Source organism: Cynocephalus volans, chromosome 14 (genome assembly GCF_027409185.1).
Source record: "Cynocephalus volans isolate mCynVol1 chromosome 14, mCynVol1.pri, whole genome shotgun sequence".
NCBI classification, from domain to species: domain Eukaryota; kingdom Metazoa; phylum Chordata; class Mammalia; order Dermoptera; family Cynocephalidae; genus Cynocephalus; species Cynocephalus volans.
Window position 1 is genome coordinate 19,556,541 of NC_084473.1, and position 17,131 is coordinate 19,573,671.

The 17,131-nt window shown below is 39.8% G+C and overlaps 1 protein-coding gene across 1 annotated transcript; it reads right to left on the reverse strand.

The window, feature by feature from the left end:
• Window positions 1–114: 114 nt before the first annotated feature.
• LOC134362469 (zinc finger protein 480-like) lies at window positions 115–2,758 on the reverse strand. Its single transcript, XM_063077742.1, has 3 exons — window positions 2,404–2,758; window positions 1,389–2,074; window positions 115–309 (listed from the first exon to the last, which is right to left on the reverse strand). Exons 1-3 carry the CDS (start codon window positions 2,756–2,758, stop codon window positions 115–117), a joined length of 1,236 nt encoding a protein of 411 aa, XP_062933812.1.
• Window positions 2,759–17,131: the final 14,373 nt, after the last annotated feature.

Sequence of the window (17,131 nt, forward strand, 5' to 3'; positions counted from 1 at the left end):
AGGGCCCCCTGCATCCCATTTCCTGTCCGGGAGCAGGACTGGAGGCTGCCCAGGTCACCCCCGAGGCACCCGTGGTCTATGGGGAGAAAAAACATGCAAATGTGGTGCACGGGTCTAAGGGGACAGCGTGGATGCAGGAAGGAGACACTCGCTCTGTCTGCGGAAACCAGGGGGACTTTTAAAACCAGGTAACATAAGACCCATTTGAGCTGGATCTTCAAACATGGCAGCGAACGTGGATTCCAGCAGGTCCTGTCTAGTCTTCCCGCTGCCACTTTCGTACTCTGCATCCGTCCTGCACACAGGAACCTAAAAACCACTTCTCATACTCGTTTTTGTGCACCACGTTCACAGCAGCAGTATACACAATAGCCAAGAGGTGGAAGCAACCCACGTGTCCCTCTTTGTATGAATGGACAAGCAAAATGCGGTATTTACATACAAGGCAATATTTTTCAGACTTAAAAAGGAAGGAAATTCTGACACATGCTACCTTGAGGACACTATGTTAAGTGAACAAGCCAGTCACAAAAAGACAAGTATTGGGTAATTCCACTTCAATGGGATATCTGGAGTAGTCAAATTCATAAAAGAGAAAGAATAGTGGTTGCCAGGAGCCGGGGGCAGGTAGGAACGGGGAACTGTTTTTTATTTATTTATTTTTATAGTTGAAGAAAACATTTTATAACCTGAAGATAATTGGCCATTTCCAAAAGTCCTTGCAACCTGATATATCATGAGCTTTAACATTATTTGTCATGTAATTATTCTCCAGTACGTAACTCAATTATTCCTTGTGTGAAATCTCTGATGTGGAATATGTTGTGAAAATTGGTTTTTAAAAAAATGACCATATCATTCCATTTATAAGGTTCTTTCAAGGATGAATTTGGGGGGGAATCCTGATGACACACATTTGATTAAAGGTCTTTCCACATTCACTACCTTTGTCTGGATTCTCTGCAATATAAATCCTCTTATGACTCCAGAAACATGAATGTTTGATAAAAACCTTACTGCGTTCATTGCATTTGTGAGGTTCTTGTCCAGTTTAAATTTTCTGATATTCAAGTTTTGATCCTGGTGTAAAAGTCATAGCATGCAAACAATGTTTGTGTGGTTGCATCAAAAATGTATATTTTGATGCTAGTCAGTTTTGAGTCCTGAAAAAATCCTCTGCCACATACACTACAGTTATATTTCTCCTAAGTATGGACCTTCTGATGCAGATTAATGCTTGAACCCATGATGAGGAGTTTGCCACAGTCATTCCATTTGTAAGATTTCTCTCAAGTATGAATTCTCTGATGTTGTCTAAAGTGTGAATTGCAACTAAAGACCTTGTCACATTCTTGACATTTGTAAAGCTTCTGTTCAGTATGGATTACCTGATGGGTAGCAAGGCATGAATGCTGAAGAAAGGATTTGCCACACTCGTGACATGTATATGGCTTCACTCCAGTATGGATTGCCTGATGGGCAGTTAGGCTTGAATGCACACCAAAGGCTTTGCCACACTCACTACACTTGTAAGGTTTCTCTCCAGTATCAATTCTCTGATGCTTTGCAAGATGTGAGTTTTGAGTGAAGACTTTGCTGCATTCATTACACTTGTAAGGTTTCTCTCCAGTATGAACTTTCTGATGATATGCAAGGCTTGAAGAATTACTGAGGACCGTGCCACATTCGTCACATTTGAAAGGATTTTCTCCAGTATGGATTACCCAATGGGTAGTTAGCTTTGAATGTGTACAAACGGCTTTGCCACATTCATTACACTTGTAAGGTTTCTCTCCAGTATGAACTCTCTGATGATTTGCAAGGCTTGAAGGATAACTGAAGACCTTGCCACATTCATGACATTTATAAGGTTTTTCTCCAGTGTGGATTAGCTGATGACTTACAAGGTGTGAAAGACGACTGAAATCCTTGCCACATTCATTACACTTGTAAGGTTTTTCCCAAGTGTTTGCTTTTTGTCCTTGTGTGAGTGATGAAGAATAAATAAAGTCATTCCCATATTTTTTAGAAATGAGAGCTTTGACATTGGAACAAATTCCTTGAACTGGTGAAACTGAAAAAAAACCTTTTTCCAATTTGATTACATTCATAAACTTTCCATTTAGACTGAGACAGCTGCAGCTCAGGCAGGTGTGACTGAAAGCTAAACCCAAGCTGAGTCTTATTAAGCATTTTTCCTGCATGCTTTCTAACATAGTGACCTCTTCTACCAGTGAGACTTTCTTTTAGGGTCATGGGCACTCCTTTGTAATTTCTTTCATAATCTCTCCACTGACATTCAAAGGCCATGTATATTTTTCTGGCCTTCCCTGAAGGAAAATTCCTCAATGTCATGTCTTTCATGTCTTTCCAACATCATTGTTTGGAATACTTCTCCTGTACTGTTGTTCTCTTTTGATGGTAATTCCTTCATTACACATTCAGGAGAGATATCTGTGTTCACACCTTTGATCCATTCCTGCCAATTTGGATTTCTTGCTATTCTCTCATGGCTCTCCACAGCCCAGGGGTCCTTCCCTTGCTCCAACATGGAGATAACACTTAGGTCAAAATAAGAGACTCCCAGGGAGACCAGGTTCCTGTAGTTCTCCAACATCACAAGCCTGTATGAAGCCCTCTGAGCAGAGTTCAGGCATTTCCACTCCTCCTGAGAGAATTCTATGGCCACATCCCTGAATGTCAACCATCCCTCAGGCTGAAGAGCTAAAAATGACAGAGCAAGCTCCTGAATCCACATGTCTAGAAATCAGAATGGAACCTGAGTGACAGCCATTCCTGACTCCTTTTCTATCCTCTTCTGGGCTTCTTCATCAGGTAACATGAGTCTTTAGACGTCAATCAAGTGAGTGGATCAAGTCACTGTCCTCTGGCTGAATATGGATTGCAAATAGAAGCTAGCCTCTGGTCCCAAGAATTATAAAATGCACATGCCTTATAGATAGGACTTTTGCAACTCTCTGCAACTTCCACTCTGCATGATCTGTGAACTGTTGTTTAATGTATCAGCAGGAGGGGCTTATGAGGACAGTGATAGTCATAATGAGGGAAAATGTTTGTCAACTCTCAGTGAGAACTCACCAATTTAGAAGGACCTTTGAAGAAGCTAGAATTTTATAATAATGGGAGGGCACTAAGAAGTTTGAGAGAAGCTATACCAAGGAAAGAAGAGATTGCTAAACACAGTATCTGCCAGCTCTGGTGGACATCTGTCATTCGTCATGCTTTTAGGATAATCCTCAAAGCCATTGAACACTGTATTAGTCAGGGTTTTCCAGAAAAACAGAACCAGTAGGAGATATGTACAAATATTGACAGAGATAGAGATGTAGATTTATTACGAGGGATTGGCTCACACAGTTATGGAGGTGAGAAGAAGTCCCACAATCTGCTGTCTGCAAGCTGGAGGCCCAGGAAAGCCAGTGGTGTAATCCAGTCCAAGCCTGAAGGCTCAAGAACGGAAGACCCAGTGTTCTAAGTCCCGGGCTGAGTCCAAGGGCACAAGAACCAGGGGGGCTGACATGCAAATACAGGATAAGATGGACGGCCCAGCCCAAGTAAAGAACAAACTTGCCTCTCCTCTGTTTTTTTTTTGTTCTATTTGGGCCCTCAAGGGATTGGCTGGTGCCCACCCACAGTGATGAGGGTATTCTTCCTTACCCAGTCAACTGAATCAAATGCTAATATCTTCCAGAAACACCTTCACAGATGCACCCAGAAATAATGTTTTATCAGCTATCTAGGCATCCCTTAGCTAGTCAATTGACACATTAAAATTAACCATTCCAAACATCCTTACTAAATTTGGTGGATTCTGGTTTTTTGAGTCAGCACCTCCCCACGTAGAATCTAAGAGCTTTCTTTTTCACCGTGTCTTGCAGCCAGGATATAGGTAAGTGATCCAGACTTCACGAATCGAATGTGGTGTCTGTGCCCAGCAGCAGTGACTAGGTCTCCCATAGAGCAGACCTGCAACATAATTTGGGAGTGTTTCATGACTGTGTGGCTTCCAAGTTTGACTTTCACACCCTTCCGGAAATTATCAGAGGCACTTGATCTCCAGGGCTGCTTATGGGTGGTATAGGTTGTACAAGCACACAACTTCAGAGGGACACCATTCACATTTATAGTTATCACATATTTATTATAGCAATTGGAAATCCACTTCAATCAATGGAAGTGAGGTGTCTTGAGGAATGGATGACATTTTCATCTGCACTTTGGGCTAGCAGTAGGGCTGATAATGCCCATGCCTTTAATATATCCTTTTTCTGCTTATTCTTACTGAAGTGGGTTCTGTTGTTTGCAATTAGGAATAGTGACACATTAATTTTGAAATTTTTTTCCTGTAAATACCACTAGGGGGCATTGTATCGAAGAGCTCAAAATAAATCAAGAATCTCAGCTCTGGTGAATGTCAGGACACATTAGTTGTCAGTAACTCAGGCGACATATGTTTTAAATTTTTTTAAATCATTTTTTAAATGGGTAATACATGCACTGGGTCCAAACTTTGAAATTTTTAAAAAACTACCAAATATTAGCATTACTTTCAGCTTTGCATGAAAGTAATCAACACGTTGGGAGAGTTATTTTTCTCATATAACTAGAATTCCAGGAGTAGTTTAAGACTTGTGACCTACTCAAAAAAATAGTTTTCTCCTGTCCCAGCATCCTTAGTGTGTGGATTTTGCCCCCACGGCTTCTTGGGCTCCAAGAATTGTGTTGGAATTCCAGGCTGAAGGAAGAGGGAAGGGCAAAGGGCAAAGTGTAGAAATTTTTCTGCAAACAGCTCATGGCCACCCCTGGCCACAAGGAAGTCTAGGAAGGTAAGTTTTTAGCATTTCAATGCTAAAGTGAGAAAGGCAAAGGAAAAAAGATGGGTTGGAATGTGTGTTGAGAGGTAAACTGTGGTATGTGTCACAGGTATACATTGAAAAGAAACTATCACTACCCCCCATGTTCCCACTGCGGTGGCACCACTCGTCCCAATATCTTGAATGTATAGAGACTTGTATCTATAAACACTGAAAAATACATATACGGGCTTTGAGTGTTCTGTTGAAGAAAGACACGTTTCTAACTTTAGACCAGAAGAGCTACACCTGAACAAGTTGAAAAGGTTTTGGATTCCATGGATGCACTGGAGAAAATGTGGTCAAAAAGATGTTACAAAGCTTCTTAAATCTGATAAGAAAATGCTATACCAGGTGCTTGGAGAACAAGTTTGTTTTATTTTCTTTTGTTTTTTCCAAAAGCATCTCAAGTCCAAAGTGGAAGTATTTTCTGGTGAATACAGAACTCTTTTCTTACTGTGTGGTTCTTCTTGCAACTGACCCACCTGAGTAAAACCCAAGCAAGTAAAAATGCAAAAGTGAATGTGTTCCATGGTTTACAAGCTGTGTCGCTGCCTTTGTTTTTTAATTGCCACAAGGGTTAATATAGTACTAGTTATGGAGTGGTCAGAATTTTATAGAATATTTGAGAATAAGCAGAAAACATGGAAACTACATCTAAATGAGGTGTTCTAATGTCTGTGCCAGGTTCTACTACCAGCTTTCTGGCTTCATGAAAGTTGCTTGAGAATGAGATGAGCTTTAAGGCAACATCAGCTGCTCTGGAAAGAGGACTGTTTTTATTCTTTAAGTTTAGGTGTACATATTTGTGGGGTACAGGGTGTTGTTGTAATACATGCATATATTATACAATGATTCACTTAGGGTAGACAGCATATCCATCACCTAAACATTTATCTTTTCTTTGTGGTGATTACAGTGAAGATCTTCTTTTCTAGCTATTTAGAAATATGCAATATAATGATATTAACTCTAGTCACCCTAGAACAACAGAACGTGTTCTACCTGTAGCCTTTTACCCCATTAATCCACCACTTCTCCTACCCCTTGCCTTCTTCCCTTCCTGGCCTCTGGTAACCATTATTCTACTCTATTTCTATGAGAACCACTTTTTTTTTAGATTCCACATCTGATTGAAATCATGCTGTATTTGTCTTTCTGTGCCTGGCTTATTTCACTTAACATTATGGTCTACAGTTCCATTCATGTTGCTTCAAATGACAGGATTTAAATTTTTTGTTTCACAGATGAATAGTATTCCATTGTGTATATATACCACAGTTTTTATTTTATCCATTTATTCATTTGTTGGCGTGAGGGTGATTCTGTCTCTTGGCTGTTGTGAATAGTGCTGCAAAGAACATGAAAGTGCGGGTGTCTCTTTGATATATTGATTTCATTTCCTTTGGATATACACCCAGTAGTAGGATTGCTGGGTCATACAGTAGTTTTATTTTTAATTTTATGAGGAACCTCCATAGATACTGTTTTTCCATGATAGCTGTATTAATTTACATTCCCACCAACAATGTATGAGAGTTCCCTTTCCTCTGAATCCTTGCCGGGCTTTTTGGTAATAGCCATTCTAACTGGAGTAAAATGATATCTCATTGTGCTTTAAACTTGCATTCCCCTGATGATTAGTGATGTTGAGCATTCTTTCATGTGTTTGTTGACCATTTGTATATCTTCTTTTGAGAAATGTCTGTTCAGATCCTTTGCCCATTTTTATTTTGGCTATTCTTTTTTTTTTTTTTTTTTTTTTTTTTTTTGCTGTTGAGTTTGTTATATATTCTGGATATTAGCCCTTTGTCAGCTGTGTAGTTTGCAAACACTTTCTCTCATTTTGTAGGTTGTCTTGTCACTTTGTTGATTGTGTCCTTTGCCGTGCAGAATCTTTTCAGCTTGATGTAGTCCCATTTACCTATTTTTGCTTTAGTTGTCCGTGCCTTTGTAGCCTTGTTCAGAAAAGTGCTGCACGGTCCAATTTTATGAAGTGTTTCCCCTATGTTCTCTTCTAGTAGTATCATAGTTTTGAGTCTTATATTTAGGTCTTTAATTTATTTTGAGTTGATTTTTGTGTATGGTGAGAGACAGGGGTGTAGTTTCAAACTTCCTTATGTAGATATCTAATTTTCCCAGCACCATTTACTGGAGAGGTGTTCTTTCCCTAGTGTATATTCTTAGCAACCTTGCTGAAAATCAATTGGCTGTAAATGCATGGATTTCTGAGCCGTCTATTCTGTTCCATTGGTTTATAGTCTGTTTTTATGCCAGTACCATGCTGTTTTAGTTACTATAGCTTAACAGTAATTTTGAAGTCAGGTAACATCATGCCTCCAATTTTATTTTTTTGTTGTTCAGGAATGCTTTGGGGATTTGGTGTCTTTTGGGGTTCCATACAAATTTTAATATTGTTTTTTCTGTTTCTTTGAAGAATGTCATTTGTGTTTTCACAGGGATTGCATTGAATCTGTACATTGCTTTGGATAATATGAACATTTTGATGATATTAATTCTTCCAACCCATGAACACAGGATATCTTTCCATATATTTGTGTCTTCTTCAATTTCTTTCACCAATGTTTCATAGTTTTCATTGTAGAGATCTTTCAGCTCCTTGGTTAAATTTACTCCTAGGTATTTCATTTTTTGATAGCTACTGTAAATGGAATTAGTTTCTCAATTTCTTCTTCAGATATTTCATTATTGGTATATGTGAATGCTACTGATTTTTGTATGTTAATTTTGTAACCTTCCACTTTACTGAATTCATTTATCAGTTCTAGGAAATTTTTGGTGGAGTCTTTAGGGTTTTCTGTGTATATGATCATGTCATCTGCAAATAGGGATAGTTTGACTCCTTTCTTTCCAATTTGTATGCCTCTTATTGTTTTCCGTTGCCTAATTGTTCTGGCTAGAACTTCCAGTACTGTGCTGAATATGAGTGCGGAAAGTGGGCATCTTTGTCTTGTTCCAGATGTTAGTGGAAAAGCCTGTAACTTTTGTTCATTCTGTATGATATTAGCTGTGGGTTTTTCATATATGGACTTTATTGTGTTGAAGTACATTCCTTCTATACCTAATTTATTAAGTGTTTCTATCATGAAGGGTGTTGGGTTTTATCAAATTATTTTTCTGCACCTATTAAAATGATCATATGTTTTTTTTCCCTTCATTGTGTTGACGTGATGTATCATATTTATTGATTTGCATATGTTGAACTATGTTTTCATCTCTTGAATGAATCCCACTTGGTCATGGTAAATGATCTTTTTAATATGTTGTTGGATACAGTTCACTAGAATTTTGTTGAGGATTTCTGCATCCTTGTTTATTAAATATATTAGCCTGTAGTGTTTTTTGTTGTTGTTGTTGTGTTTTTTTCCAGTTTTGGTATGAAGGTAATGCTGGCCTCATAAAATGAGTTTGGAAGTATTCCTTCCTCCCCAATTTTGTGGAAAAGTTTGAGAAGAATTGGTATTTCTTCTTGTTTAAATGTTTGATAGATTTTGGCAGTGAAGCTTTCTGGTCCTGAGGGGTTTTTTGTTGGGAAATTTTTATTACTGCTTTAATCTCAGTACTTGTTACTGGTCTGTTTAGATTTTCTAATTCTTCATGATTCAGCTTTAGTAGTTGTATATGTTCAGGAATTTATCCATTTCTTCTATGTTTTCCAGTTTATTAGCACTTAGTTGTCCATAATAGTCTCTTATGACCATTTGTATTTCTGTGGTATCTGTTGTAATGTCTCCTTTTTCATTTCTGATTTTATTTACTTGTCTTCTCTCTTTTATCTTCATTAGTCTAGCTAAAGGTTTATTGATTTTGTTTATCTTTTTAAAAAAGTAACTCTTTGTTTCATTTATCTTTGGAATTTTTTTAAATCTCTATTTATCTCTGCTCTGATCTTTGTTATTTCTCGCCTGCCAATTTTTGGTTTGGTATGTTCTCGTTTTTCTAGTTTCTTGTGGTGTACTGTTGGGTTCTTTATTTGAAGTCTTGCTACTTTTTTTGGTGTAGGCATTTATTGCTATAAACTTCTTAGAACTGCTTTTGCTGTAGCCCATAGTTTCAGTGTAATGAACTGTAAGTTCATTTTCATTTGTCCCCTGGAATTTTTTAATTTCTTTTTTGATTTCTTCTTTGACCCATTTGTTTTTTTTAAGAGAATGTTGTTTAATTACCACGTATTTGTACAGTTTCCAATATCTCTTTTGTTATTGATTTTCTAGTTTTAGTCCATTGGGATTAGACAAGATAGTTGACATGATTTCAATTGTTTAAAATTTGTTGAGAATTGTTTTGTGACCTAACATATGGTTTATTCTAGACAGTGTTTCATGTGCTGCTGAGAAGAAGTGTTTTCTGCAGCTGTTGGATGGAATGTTCTATAAATGTCTGTTAAGTCCAGTTGGTCTGGCATGGAGATTAACTTTGATGTTTCTTGGTTAATTTTCTGTCTGAATGATCTGTCCATTGCTAAAAGTGGTGCTTCCAAGACCCTAGCTATTATTGCATTGGAGTTTATCTCTCCCATTAGGTCTAATAATATTTGCTTTATGTATCTGGGTGCTCCAGCATTTGGTGAGTATATATTTAGAACTGTTACACCCTCTTGTTGAATTGATCCCTTTATCATTATATAATGACTTTCCTTATCTTTTCCTTATCTTTATCATTATATAATGACTTTCCTAAGTCATCTTAATGACTTGAAGTCTATTTTATCTGATGTAAGTATAGCTACTCCTCTTCTTTTTTGATTGCCATTTGCATGAAATAATTTTTCCATCCCTTTATTTTCAGTTGACATGTATCTTTATAGGTGAAGTGAGTTTCTTGTAGGTAGCATATTGTTGGTAATTGTTTTATAATCCATTGAGCCACTCTGTGTCTTTCAATTGGGGGATTTAATTTATTGAAATTTAGAGTTATTATTGATATATAGGGACCTGTTACTGCCATTTTGTTACTCTTTTTCTGGTTGTTTTGTAATTCCGTTTTTCCAGTTTCATGTCTTCATCTGTGATTAAGTGATTTTCTCTAGTAGTACATTTTGATTACTTACTATTTATTTTTAGTATATCTATTATAGGGTTTTTTGTTATGATTACCATACAGCTTACAAAAAACATGTTATAGTTGTAGCAGATTACTTTACACTAATAACTTTGATCACTAAGAAAAAAAAAAAAAAACAAAGCCAACTCTATGTTTTGACATCATTGCCCCAACTTTTTGACATTTTGTTGTTTTGCTCTTTCAAGCTACGTCTTTTAATATTGCCTATCTCTTATATGGTTGTTGTATTTATTATTATCTTAATATGTTTGTCTTTTAGTCTTCATACTAAGGATATAAGTGGTTAATACCATCCTTACAAAACTGGAGTGTTCTGAGTTTGTCTGTGCAAACAGTAAACTTACTTTAATAATGAGTTTTACATCTACAAATGTTTTCTTGTTACACATTAGCATTGTCTTTTTTCAGATTGAAGAATTCCCTTTAGCATTTCTTTTTCTTGTAAGGCAAATCTAGTGTTGATGAATTCTCTTAGTTTTTGTTTGTCTAGGAAAGTCTTTATTTCTCCTTCATATTTGAAGGTTAGTTTTTCTGGATACAGAATTCTTGGTGGACAGTACTATTCCTTCAGCACGTTGAATATATCATCCCACTCTCTCCTGGCCTGTAGGGTTTCTACTGAGAATTCCACTGAAAGCTGTATTGGGGCTCCATTGAATGTTATGTGTTTCTTTTCTCTTGCTGCTTTTACTATTCTTTCTTTGTCTTTGGTTTTTGGTCATTTGATTATGATGTTAATCGTGATATTCCTCTTTGTATTGTATTTGGTGACCTCTGAGCTTCTTTTACCTGGATGCTGTCACCTTTCTTCATACTTGGTAAATTTTCAGCCATTATTTCCACCAATATGCATTCTTGGTCTCTCCTTTTTTCATCTCTTTTGGGTATGCTAATTATACAAAGGTTATTTTGCTTGAGGGTGTCCCATAGTTGCTGCAGTTCTGTTTCATATTTTCTTGTTCTTTTTGTTTTTTGCCCCTGTGATTAGATAATTTCATATGTTCTGTCTTCAAGCTCACTGACTTTTTTCTTCTGTTTGGTCAAGTGTGCTGTTGGAACTTTCTGTCAAGTTTTCAGTTCAGGTAACATATTTTTTATTTCTAGATTTTCTTTTTTTTTTTTTAATTGATTCTATTTCTTTGTCAAGTTTCTTGTTCTGCTCCTGGATTATTTTCCAAATATCATTTAAATCTGTATTTTCAAGCTACTCCCTGAACACCTTGAAGAGGATTATTCTGAATTCTCTGATAGACATTTCATAAATCCACTGCTCTTCTGGGTCCATTGCTGGGGCTTTGCTGGTTTCTTTTGGTGGTGTCATATTTCTCTGTTCTTCTTCAGTCTTTATGTCTTTACCTTGATGCCTGCACATCTGGGGAGATGGCTACCTCTTCCAGGTTTTTTTATTTTTTATTGTGGTAAAATATATATAACATAAGGTTTGCTATTTTAAGCATTTTTAAACATGGGATTCCATAGAATTAATTACATTCACAATGCTGTGTGACTACGTTCTCTATCTATTTCCAAAACTTTTTCATCAACCTAAACATAAACTCTATACCCTTTAAGCAGTAACTTTTCTTTATCCTTCCCAACAGTGTCTAGTAACCTCTAATCTATTTCTGTCTCTGAGGGTTTTTTTTCTGTTTGTCTTTATTCTTTCTTACTTGACCCATGATAATTGTATGTATCTATGGAATACAATGTGATATTTGGGTACATTTATACAGTTTATGCATTTATACAGTATGAAATGAGCATATCAGGAAAATATCCATCACCTCAAATATTTGTCATCTCTTTGTATTGGGAGCATTCAAAATTCTCTCAACTAGCTACTTGAAGTTATTCAGTAACATGTTGTTGGCTATAGTCTCCTTATACTGCTATAGAACACTAAATCTTATTTTTCCTATCTCTCTATAATTACGTGTGCATTGACCACCCCCTCCCAATCCTTCTTCCTCCTTCCCCCACCAGTCTCTAGTAACCACTCTTTTAGGTGGGTGAGGTCACGAAGGGGGCCTGCTGAGACAGGGCTCAGACTGCCACTTCTCAGTGGTGGGCAAAGTTGCAAGGTGGGACTGTCAAGGGCCAAACCACTTGGCCAATTCTCCAGGAGATCACGGATGTGCTGTAGTTCCACCAGCTTGGGGTAATGTTCATTAGGGTTTTTCTGGGTTGGGGGCTCACACATACAAAACACAGCTGACTTGTAGTAGGGGGAGGAGGAGGGGTGGTTTGCCAGATGTGGGTTTGCTTGTCTGATTTGTGGCCAGGAACATGGGGATACAACAGTTCCATTGACCTGGAATTGTCTTCCCAGACATGCATGACTGGAGTCACAGCTGCTCCTGGGCCCAGGCTTAAAGTCACTGGGATCAGAACATTATAGCCTTTCCTGTGAGTGCATCGAGATGAAGGTGCAGTCTTCAGGACAGGGAAGTACTGGCCCCCAGGGCAGGCTGTGCTCCTGCGGTGGCTCTGCACCATACTGCATCAGCTTGGGTAATGAGGGTATGGGGTGGGGAGTTCACAATATGTGCTCCTGTTCGGAGCAATGTACTGTGTATATTCTAGGCAGCTCCCCACATTTGGCTCTGGGCTTGCAGTGGCTGTGGAATCTTTCTGCAGTAGGAACTGCAGGCCTGTGCTGAGGATTGGGGTTGGGTGTGGGCCCTCTGCCTACCTTTTACCCACAAGGGAAAGTTTTCCTGTGCTGATCTCAGTGGCAGAGATGTAGTAACTGAGACCATTTGCCTCTCTTTCCTTTCTACACTGCCATCCTGGGATTTTGTGCTCCACAGAGATCTCATCAGTTTTCTGCTGCACTCCTGCACTCTCCCACACACACTCCTGTCAACATTAAGCTATTGTCTTCCAGGTTTTGTTGGTGTTTTTTGGTGATGTTAGACTTTTACTGCTCAGTATCAAAACTCTGTCTCTGGTCTGTGGCTTTTCTTCTACTTGTCCTCTGGTGGATTAATAGCAACCACCAACTCTTAAACACTGCACTGGAACTAAAGTGCTGCTCTATCATTAATTCCTCAATTGGGGAAGACTTACTTCAGGGACTGGAACTTGAACACTGTGCCTGAGCTAAATTGTTGCCTTGCTGTTGTTTCTCAGTCCAGGGGAAACTTTTGAATGGACCAGGATTTTAATGGTTGGCCTTTTAGTCCTTTTCAGGACATGTGAAGTCTCCACAGGAGCAACTAAGCTGTGTGGAAAATCTGGCTTGGAAGTGAGTCTTTCTCACAAACTGTGCCTCTTGTAGTTCCATCACACTGAGTGTTCTCTGCTGCATGGCACACATGCTGATGGAGAAGCAGATAAGCTGCCAGTATTGCACCCCAGTGCAATATGCAATGGCGGATCAACCCCCATCCCCACCTCCACCCCCCTGCACTCCTAACATTTTCTGCAGGGCAAGCCCTTTACAAGCACCCTGAGAAGACTTACAGACCTTTAGGCGAGTCAACAACCAACCTCTTACTCTCTCCACTCACCTCTGAGACAGCAGGTCCAGTGGCCTTCACAGTGCACAGGGCTATGCTGGCCTTGAAGGTAGGGGATGGGCATTCTGAAGTGATACTTTTCTCCTGCTGGTTGCAGCCCCTCCCCCACATGCAAGCACAGAGGAAACTTGCTACGCTGGCTTGGGAAATGGGATGGGACGTTCTGACATGATAGTTTTGCCAGGGGTCACAGTACTTTTCTTCCCTGCAGGCTCTACACAGCTTCACAATAAAAGTGCTGCAGCAGTTTTGCCATCTCCAGGAGCTGCTCTGTGCACGGTTCCACGCCAGCCCAGGGCTGGGACAGATCAGAGTGATCCTCCCTCTCACCCACCACGTCTTTCCATGCCTTCACGGACTCAGCAGTTCTCTCCTCCTCTTCGCCTGAGCTCCAGTGATTTCCGGATGACAGTTTTATGTTTTAATTGTTGCAAGTTGATTTCTTGGCGGGGGGAGTGAATCTGGGATCATCTCCTCTGCCATCTTGGTGACGTCATTCTCCAAAGAGGTCTATTTTTGAAACACAGGTATCACATTATATTGCTGCTAATACGTTCTGAAGAGGTCTGTTAATGACCTACTATTATTAATTAATATTTACAACTTAAGATGTATTTCTTTTCAAAATAGAATTAATATTTCAAAAGAGCAAGTCAACATTTTTGCCTCTTCTAATAAAAGATTGGTATTAATTTTTGTTTCACTTTACAAGTATAAGCATGAGCATTAAGTTTCACTAGTTAACATAAATAAAACATCAAGTGAACCAATTCTTTGGTAATCAATGTGATGTCTTCTTCACAGCAGCCTTCCCTGAGGCCATATCTCAGTTTTTTCAAACTTATTTTTACCACTGTCCACTGTAACATTTTACATTATGAGCCAGGAACTATATAAATATATAGGACATACATACAACAGAGATGATGGTTTTATGAAGCAATATTCATACTTACCACATGTGATGAACTCTAATGATTTCCACGTTATTTAACTCCACTCACTTCTATTTCATTTTTTTAAAAGAAGACCTGATCATGAACATATAAATAGAGTTTATAAATAGGTAATTTTTGAAAAACCCTGTCTTAAATAGATTCTTTCCCTCTGCCTGTGTCCTTCCAATCTATTATAGCATCCAGTTTGTTTCTTTAGCAGGCTTTACTCACTTTGTAGTTATTTTATATTAAATGCATTTATTCTGTCTGACCCCACTAAAATGTGGGATCCAGGAGGGGCAGAGGCAATGGCTGCACAGTTCACTGCTGAATTCTTAGAAATTCTACCTTACCCATTACACGTTCACAGCCTGTGGTAGGACTGAGAGTTCAGGAAATGGAACGTCGTAGAACTGTGTACTCCTGCCTCAGCAGGGTAGTCAACAGACACTACAGATTGTGGGAGAAAAAACAACCTGGCATCATTTTACAAGAGCCGAGCGATGCTGGGGAATGGCTTGGCTTGGCTCCACCTCACCGACCCATGGCAGACCACTCTATGTTGGGCGTTGCTCCACAGACCAGCCTTTCCTTGGCCCTCTCTAGCAGGGGAATTGAGTCCTCCCTGACCACCAGGCTCCATCTGGGGAAGGGGTTCAGGGAGAGACACAGTGTAAAGTATACTGGTCTGTTTCAGCACAATGACATGTGAGCATCCATAAAACGTTAAAACTTACCAATAGTTTAAAATAAACTATGGAAATAAATATAAGGAATAAATTATGGGTAGCTTTTTTTTTAAATCACTTTAATATTGCTGTATTGTTTTTACAATTCTTAAAGACTTTTTCTTTATTAGTCAGCTCTGGCTAGGTAATGCTATAGGAACTAATAACTCCAAATCTCAGGGTCTTATAGCAGCAAACATTTATTTCTTGCTCTGCATGTGTCCGTCGTAGGTTATCTGCAGCTCTTCTCCATATCAACTTCATTCTGGAACCCAGACATACAGACCAGCCCCAATCTGGGACATGCTGATCTTATGGCAAAGGAAAGAAAAGAGACATGGTGGGAACCAGATGATGGATCTTAACAGTTCTGCAAAGTGGCTTCTATCAATTCTACTCATGTGTTATTGGCCAAAGCAAATCACACGGCCAAGCCTGATGGCAGTGAGTGGGGAGTATAAGCCCTTTAACGAGAGGGATAGCAAATCTTTGGAAGCCATAACAGGATCTGGTACCTTTTATTTTTATATCTTGTATAATGGGGACAGATGGGTACCCTCTGAGGTCCCCTCCCTCTCTTGTAAGACTCAGTAAGAACCTTTGGTCTCTGTGAATCTGGGTCAGTCCCTCCTCAAGAGGCCCCTTGCTCTGGCTGCTCTCATCCTAAACACTTTCTGACAGCTTTTCAGCTTCTTGTCTAGATAGTCCCTGTGGATTGATTTTCTTGTTCTTGTCGCTTGGACTCCCGTGAGTAGGGGGCTGCACTAGTTCTCAAATAGGAAGCCTGACCAAAATCCTTTTCCAACAAGTTGTCACCCCAGGAGCCCCGCCCTTTCTTGTCTTCAGGTTGTGTGTATCACTGCCTGGCTCCAAAATCTCCCAGGTCACATTCGTGGCCTGGGGGTAAGTTGGATCCCAAGATACATTTTCTCTATATCAACATCCTGGACTTACTGACTCATGAAAACCTCCAGTCATGCTATTTGCAGAAACTTCCAACAGAAGTCTGTCTGTATCCCTCCCAGATTCAGTCCTCTCCAACTCCGCATGCAAAGGAAACCTGAGGGGAGGGAGGCCTGTGCAGCACGCGTCCGAACGCAGAGGTTCTGCAACTTGACTGCATAGGCATCACCCAGGAGGCTTTCTTTTTTTTTTTTTTTTTTTTTTTTTTCTAAAGATGACCGGTAAGGGGATCTTAACCCTTGACTTGGTGTGGTCAGCACCACGCTCACCCAGTGAGCGGACCGGCCATCCGTATATGGGATCCGAACCCGGGGCCTTGGTGTTATTAGCACCGCACTCTCCCGAGTGAGCCACGGGCCGGCCCACCCAGGAGGCTTTCTAAATGGCAGATTCCTGGGCCCCACCCCAGATATTCTGATTTAGATGGCTGGGGACTGGGCCCATGAATCTGCATTTAGCAATCTTTGGCAGCAACTACCACGCTGAGGGGCTTTGCAACCTGGAGTCTGTGCTATCTGGTTCCAATGAGCTTGGAAGTGGGCCGAACCTAGGGCAAGAGTGGTTGCAGGGAAAATAGCCGCCCTGCAGTGCAAGTGTGTGGGTTACCACATGCTGAAGGACTGAACTGTGGTCATGGGACACCTGGAGCCAGGGAGTGACTATGCTCCCTCCTCCTCCTCTCCACCACCACACTTCTCGAGAGCCACTTCTCACTTTGCACGCCTGTCCTCCCTGCCTTTCCCCCACCCCCCTGGGGAAAGTGCTCTCCTAAGTGCGTCCTGACTCCCATCAACGAACTCACAGGCCTCTTGGGGGAGCTCAGTCCGCCCTACTCTTGGCAGGTGCCCCAGCTTTAGCCCTTGCTGCCAGGTCAACACCTGATTCTCACTAAATGTCTACCTCCTCTGCCACTTTTTCTTCTTTCCACACTCCACACAGTCCGGAAGTCCACAGGCTTTTTTCCAGGTCAGCTTTTGAAAAATAATAGTAGATTTTTTTCCTCAATGTAAAAGTAATACGTA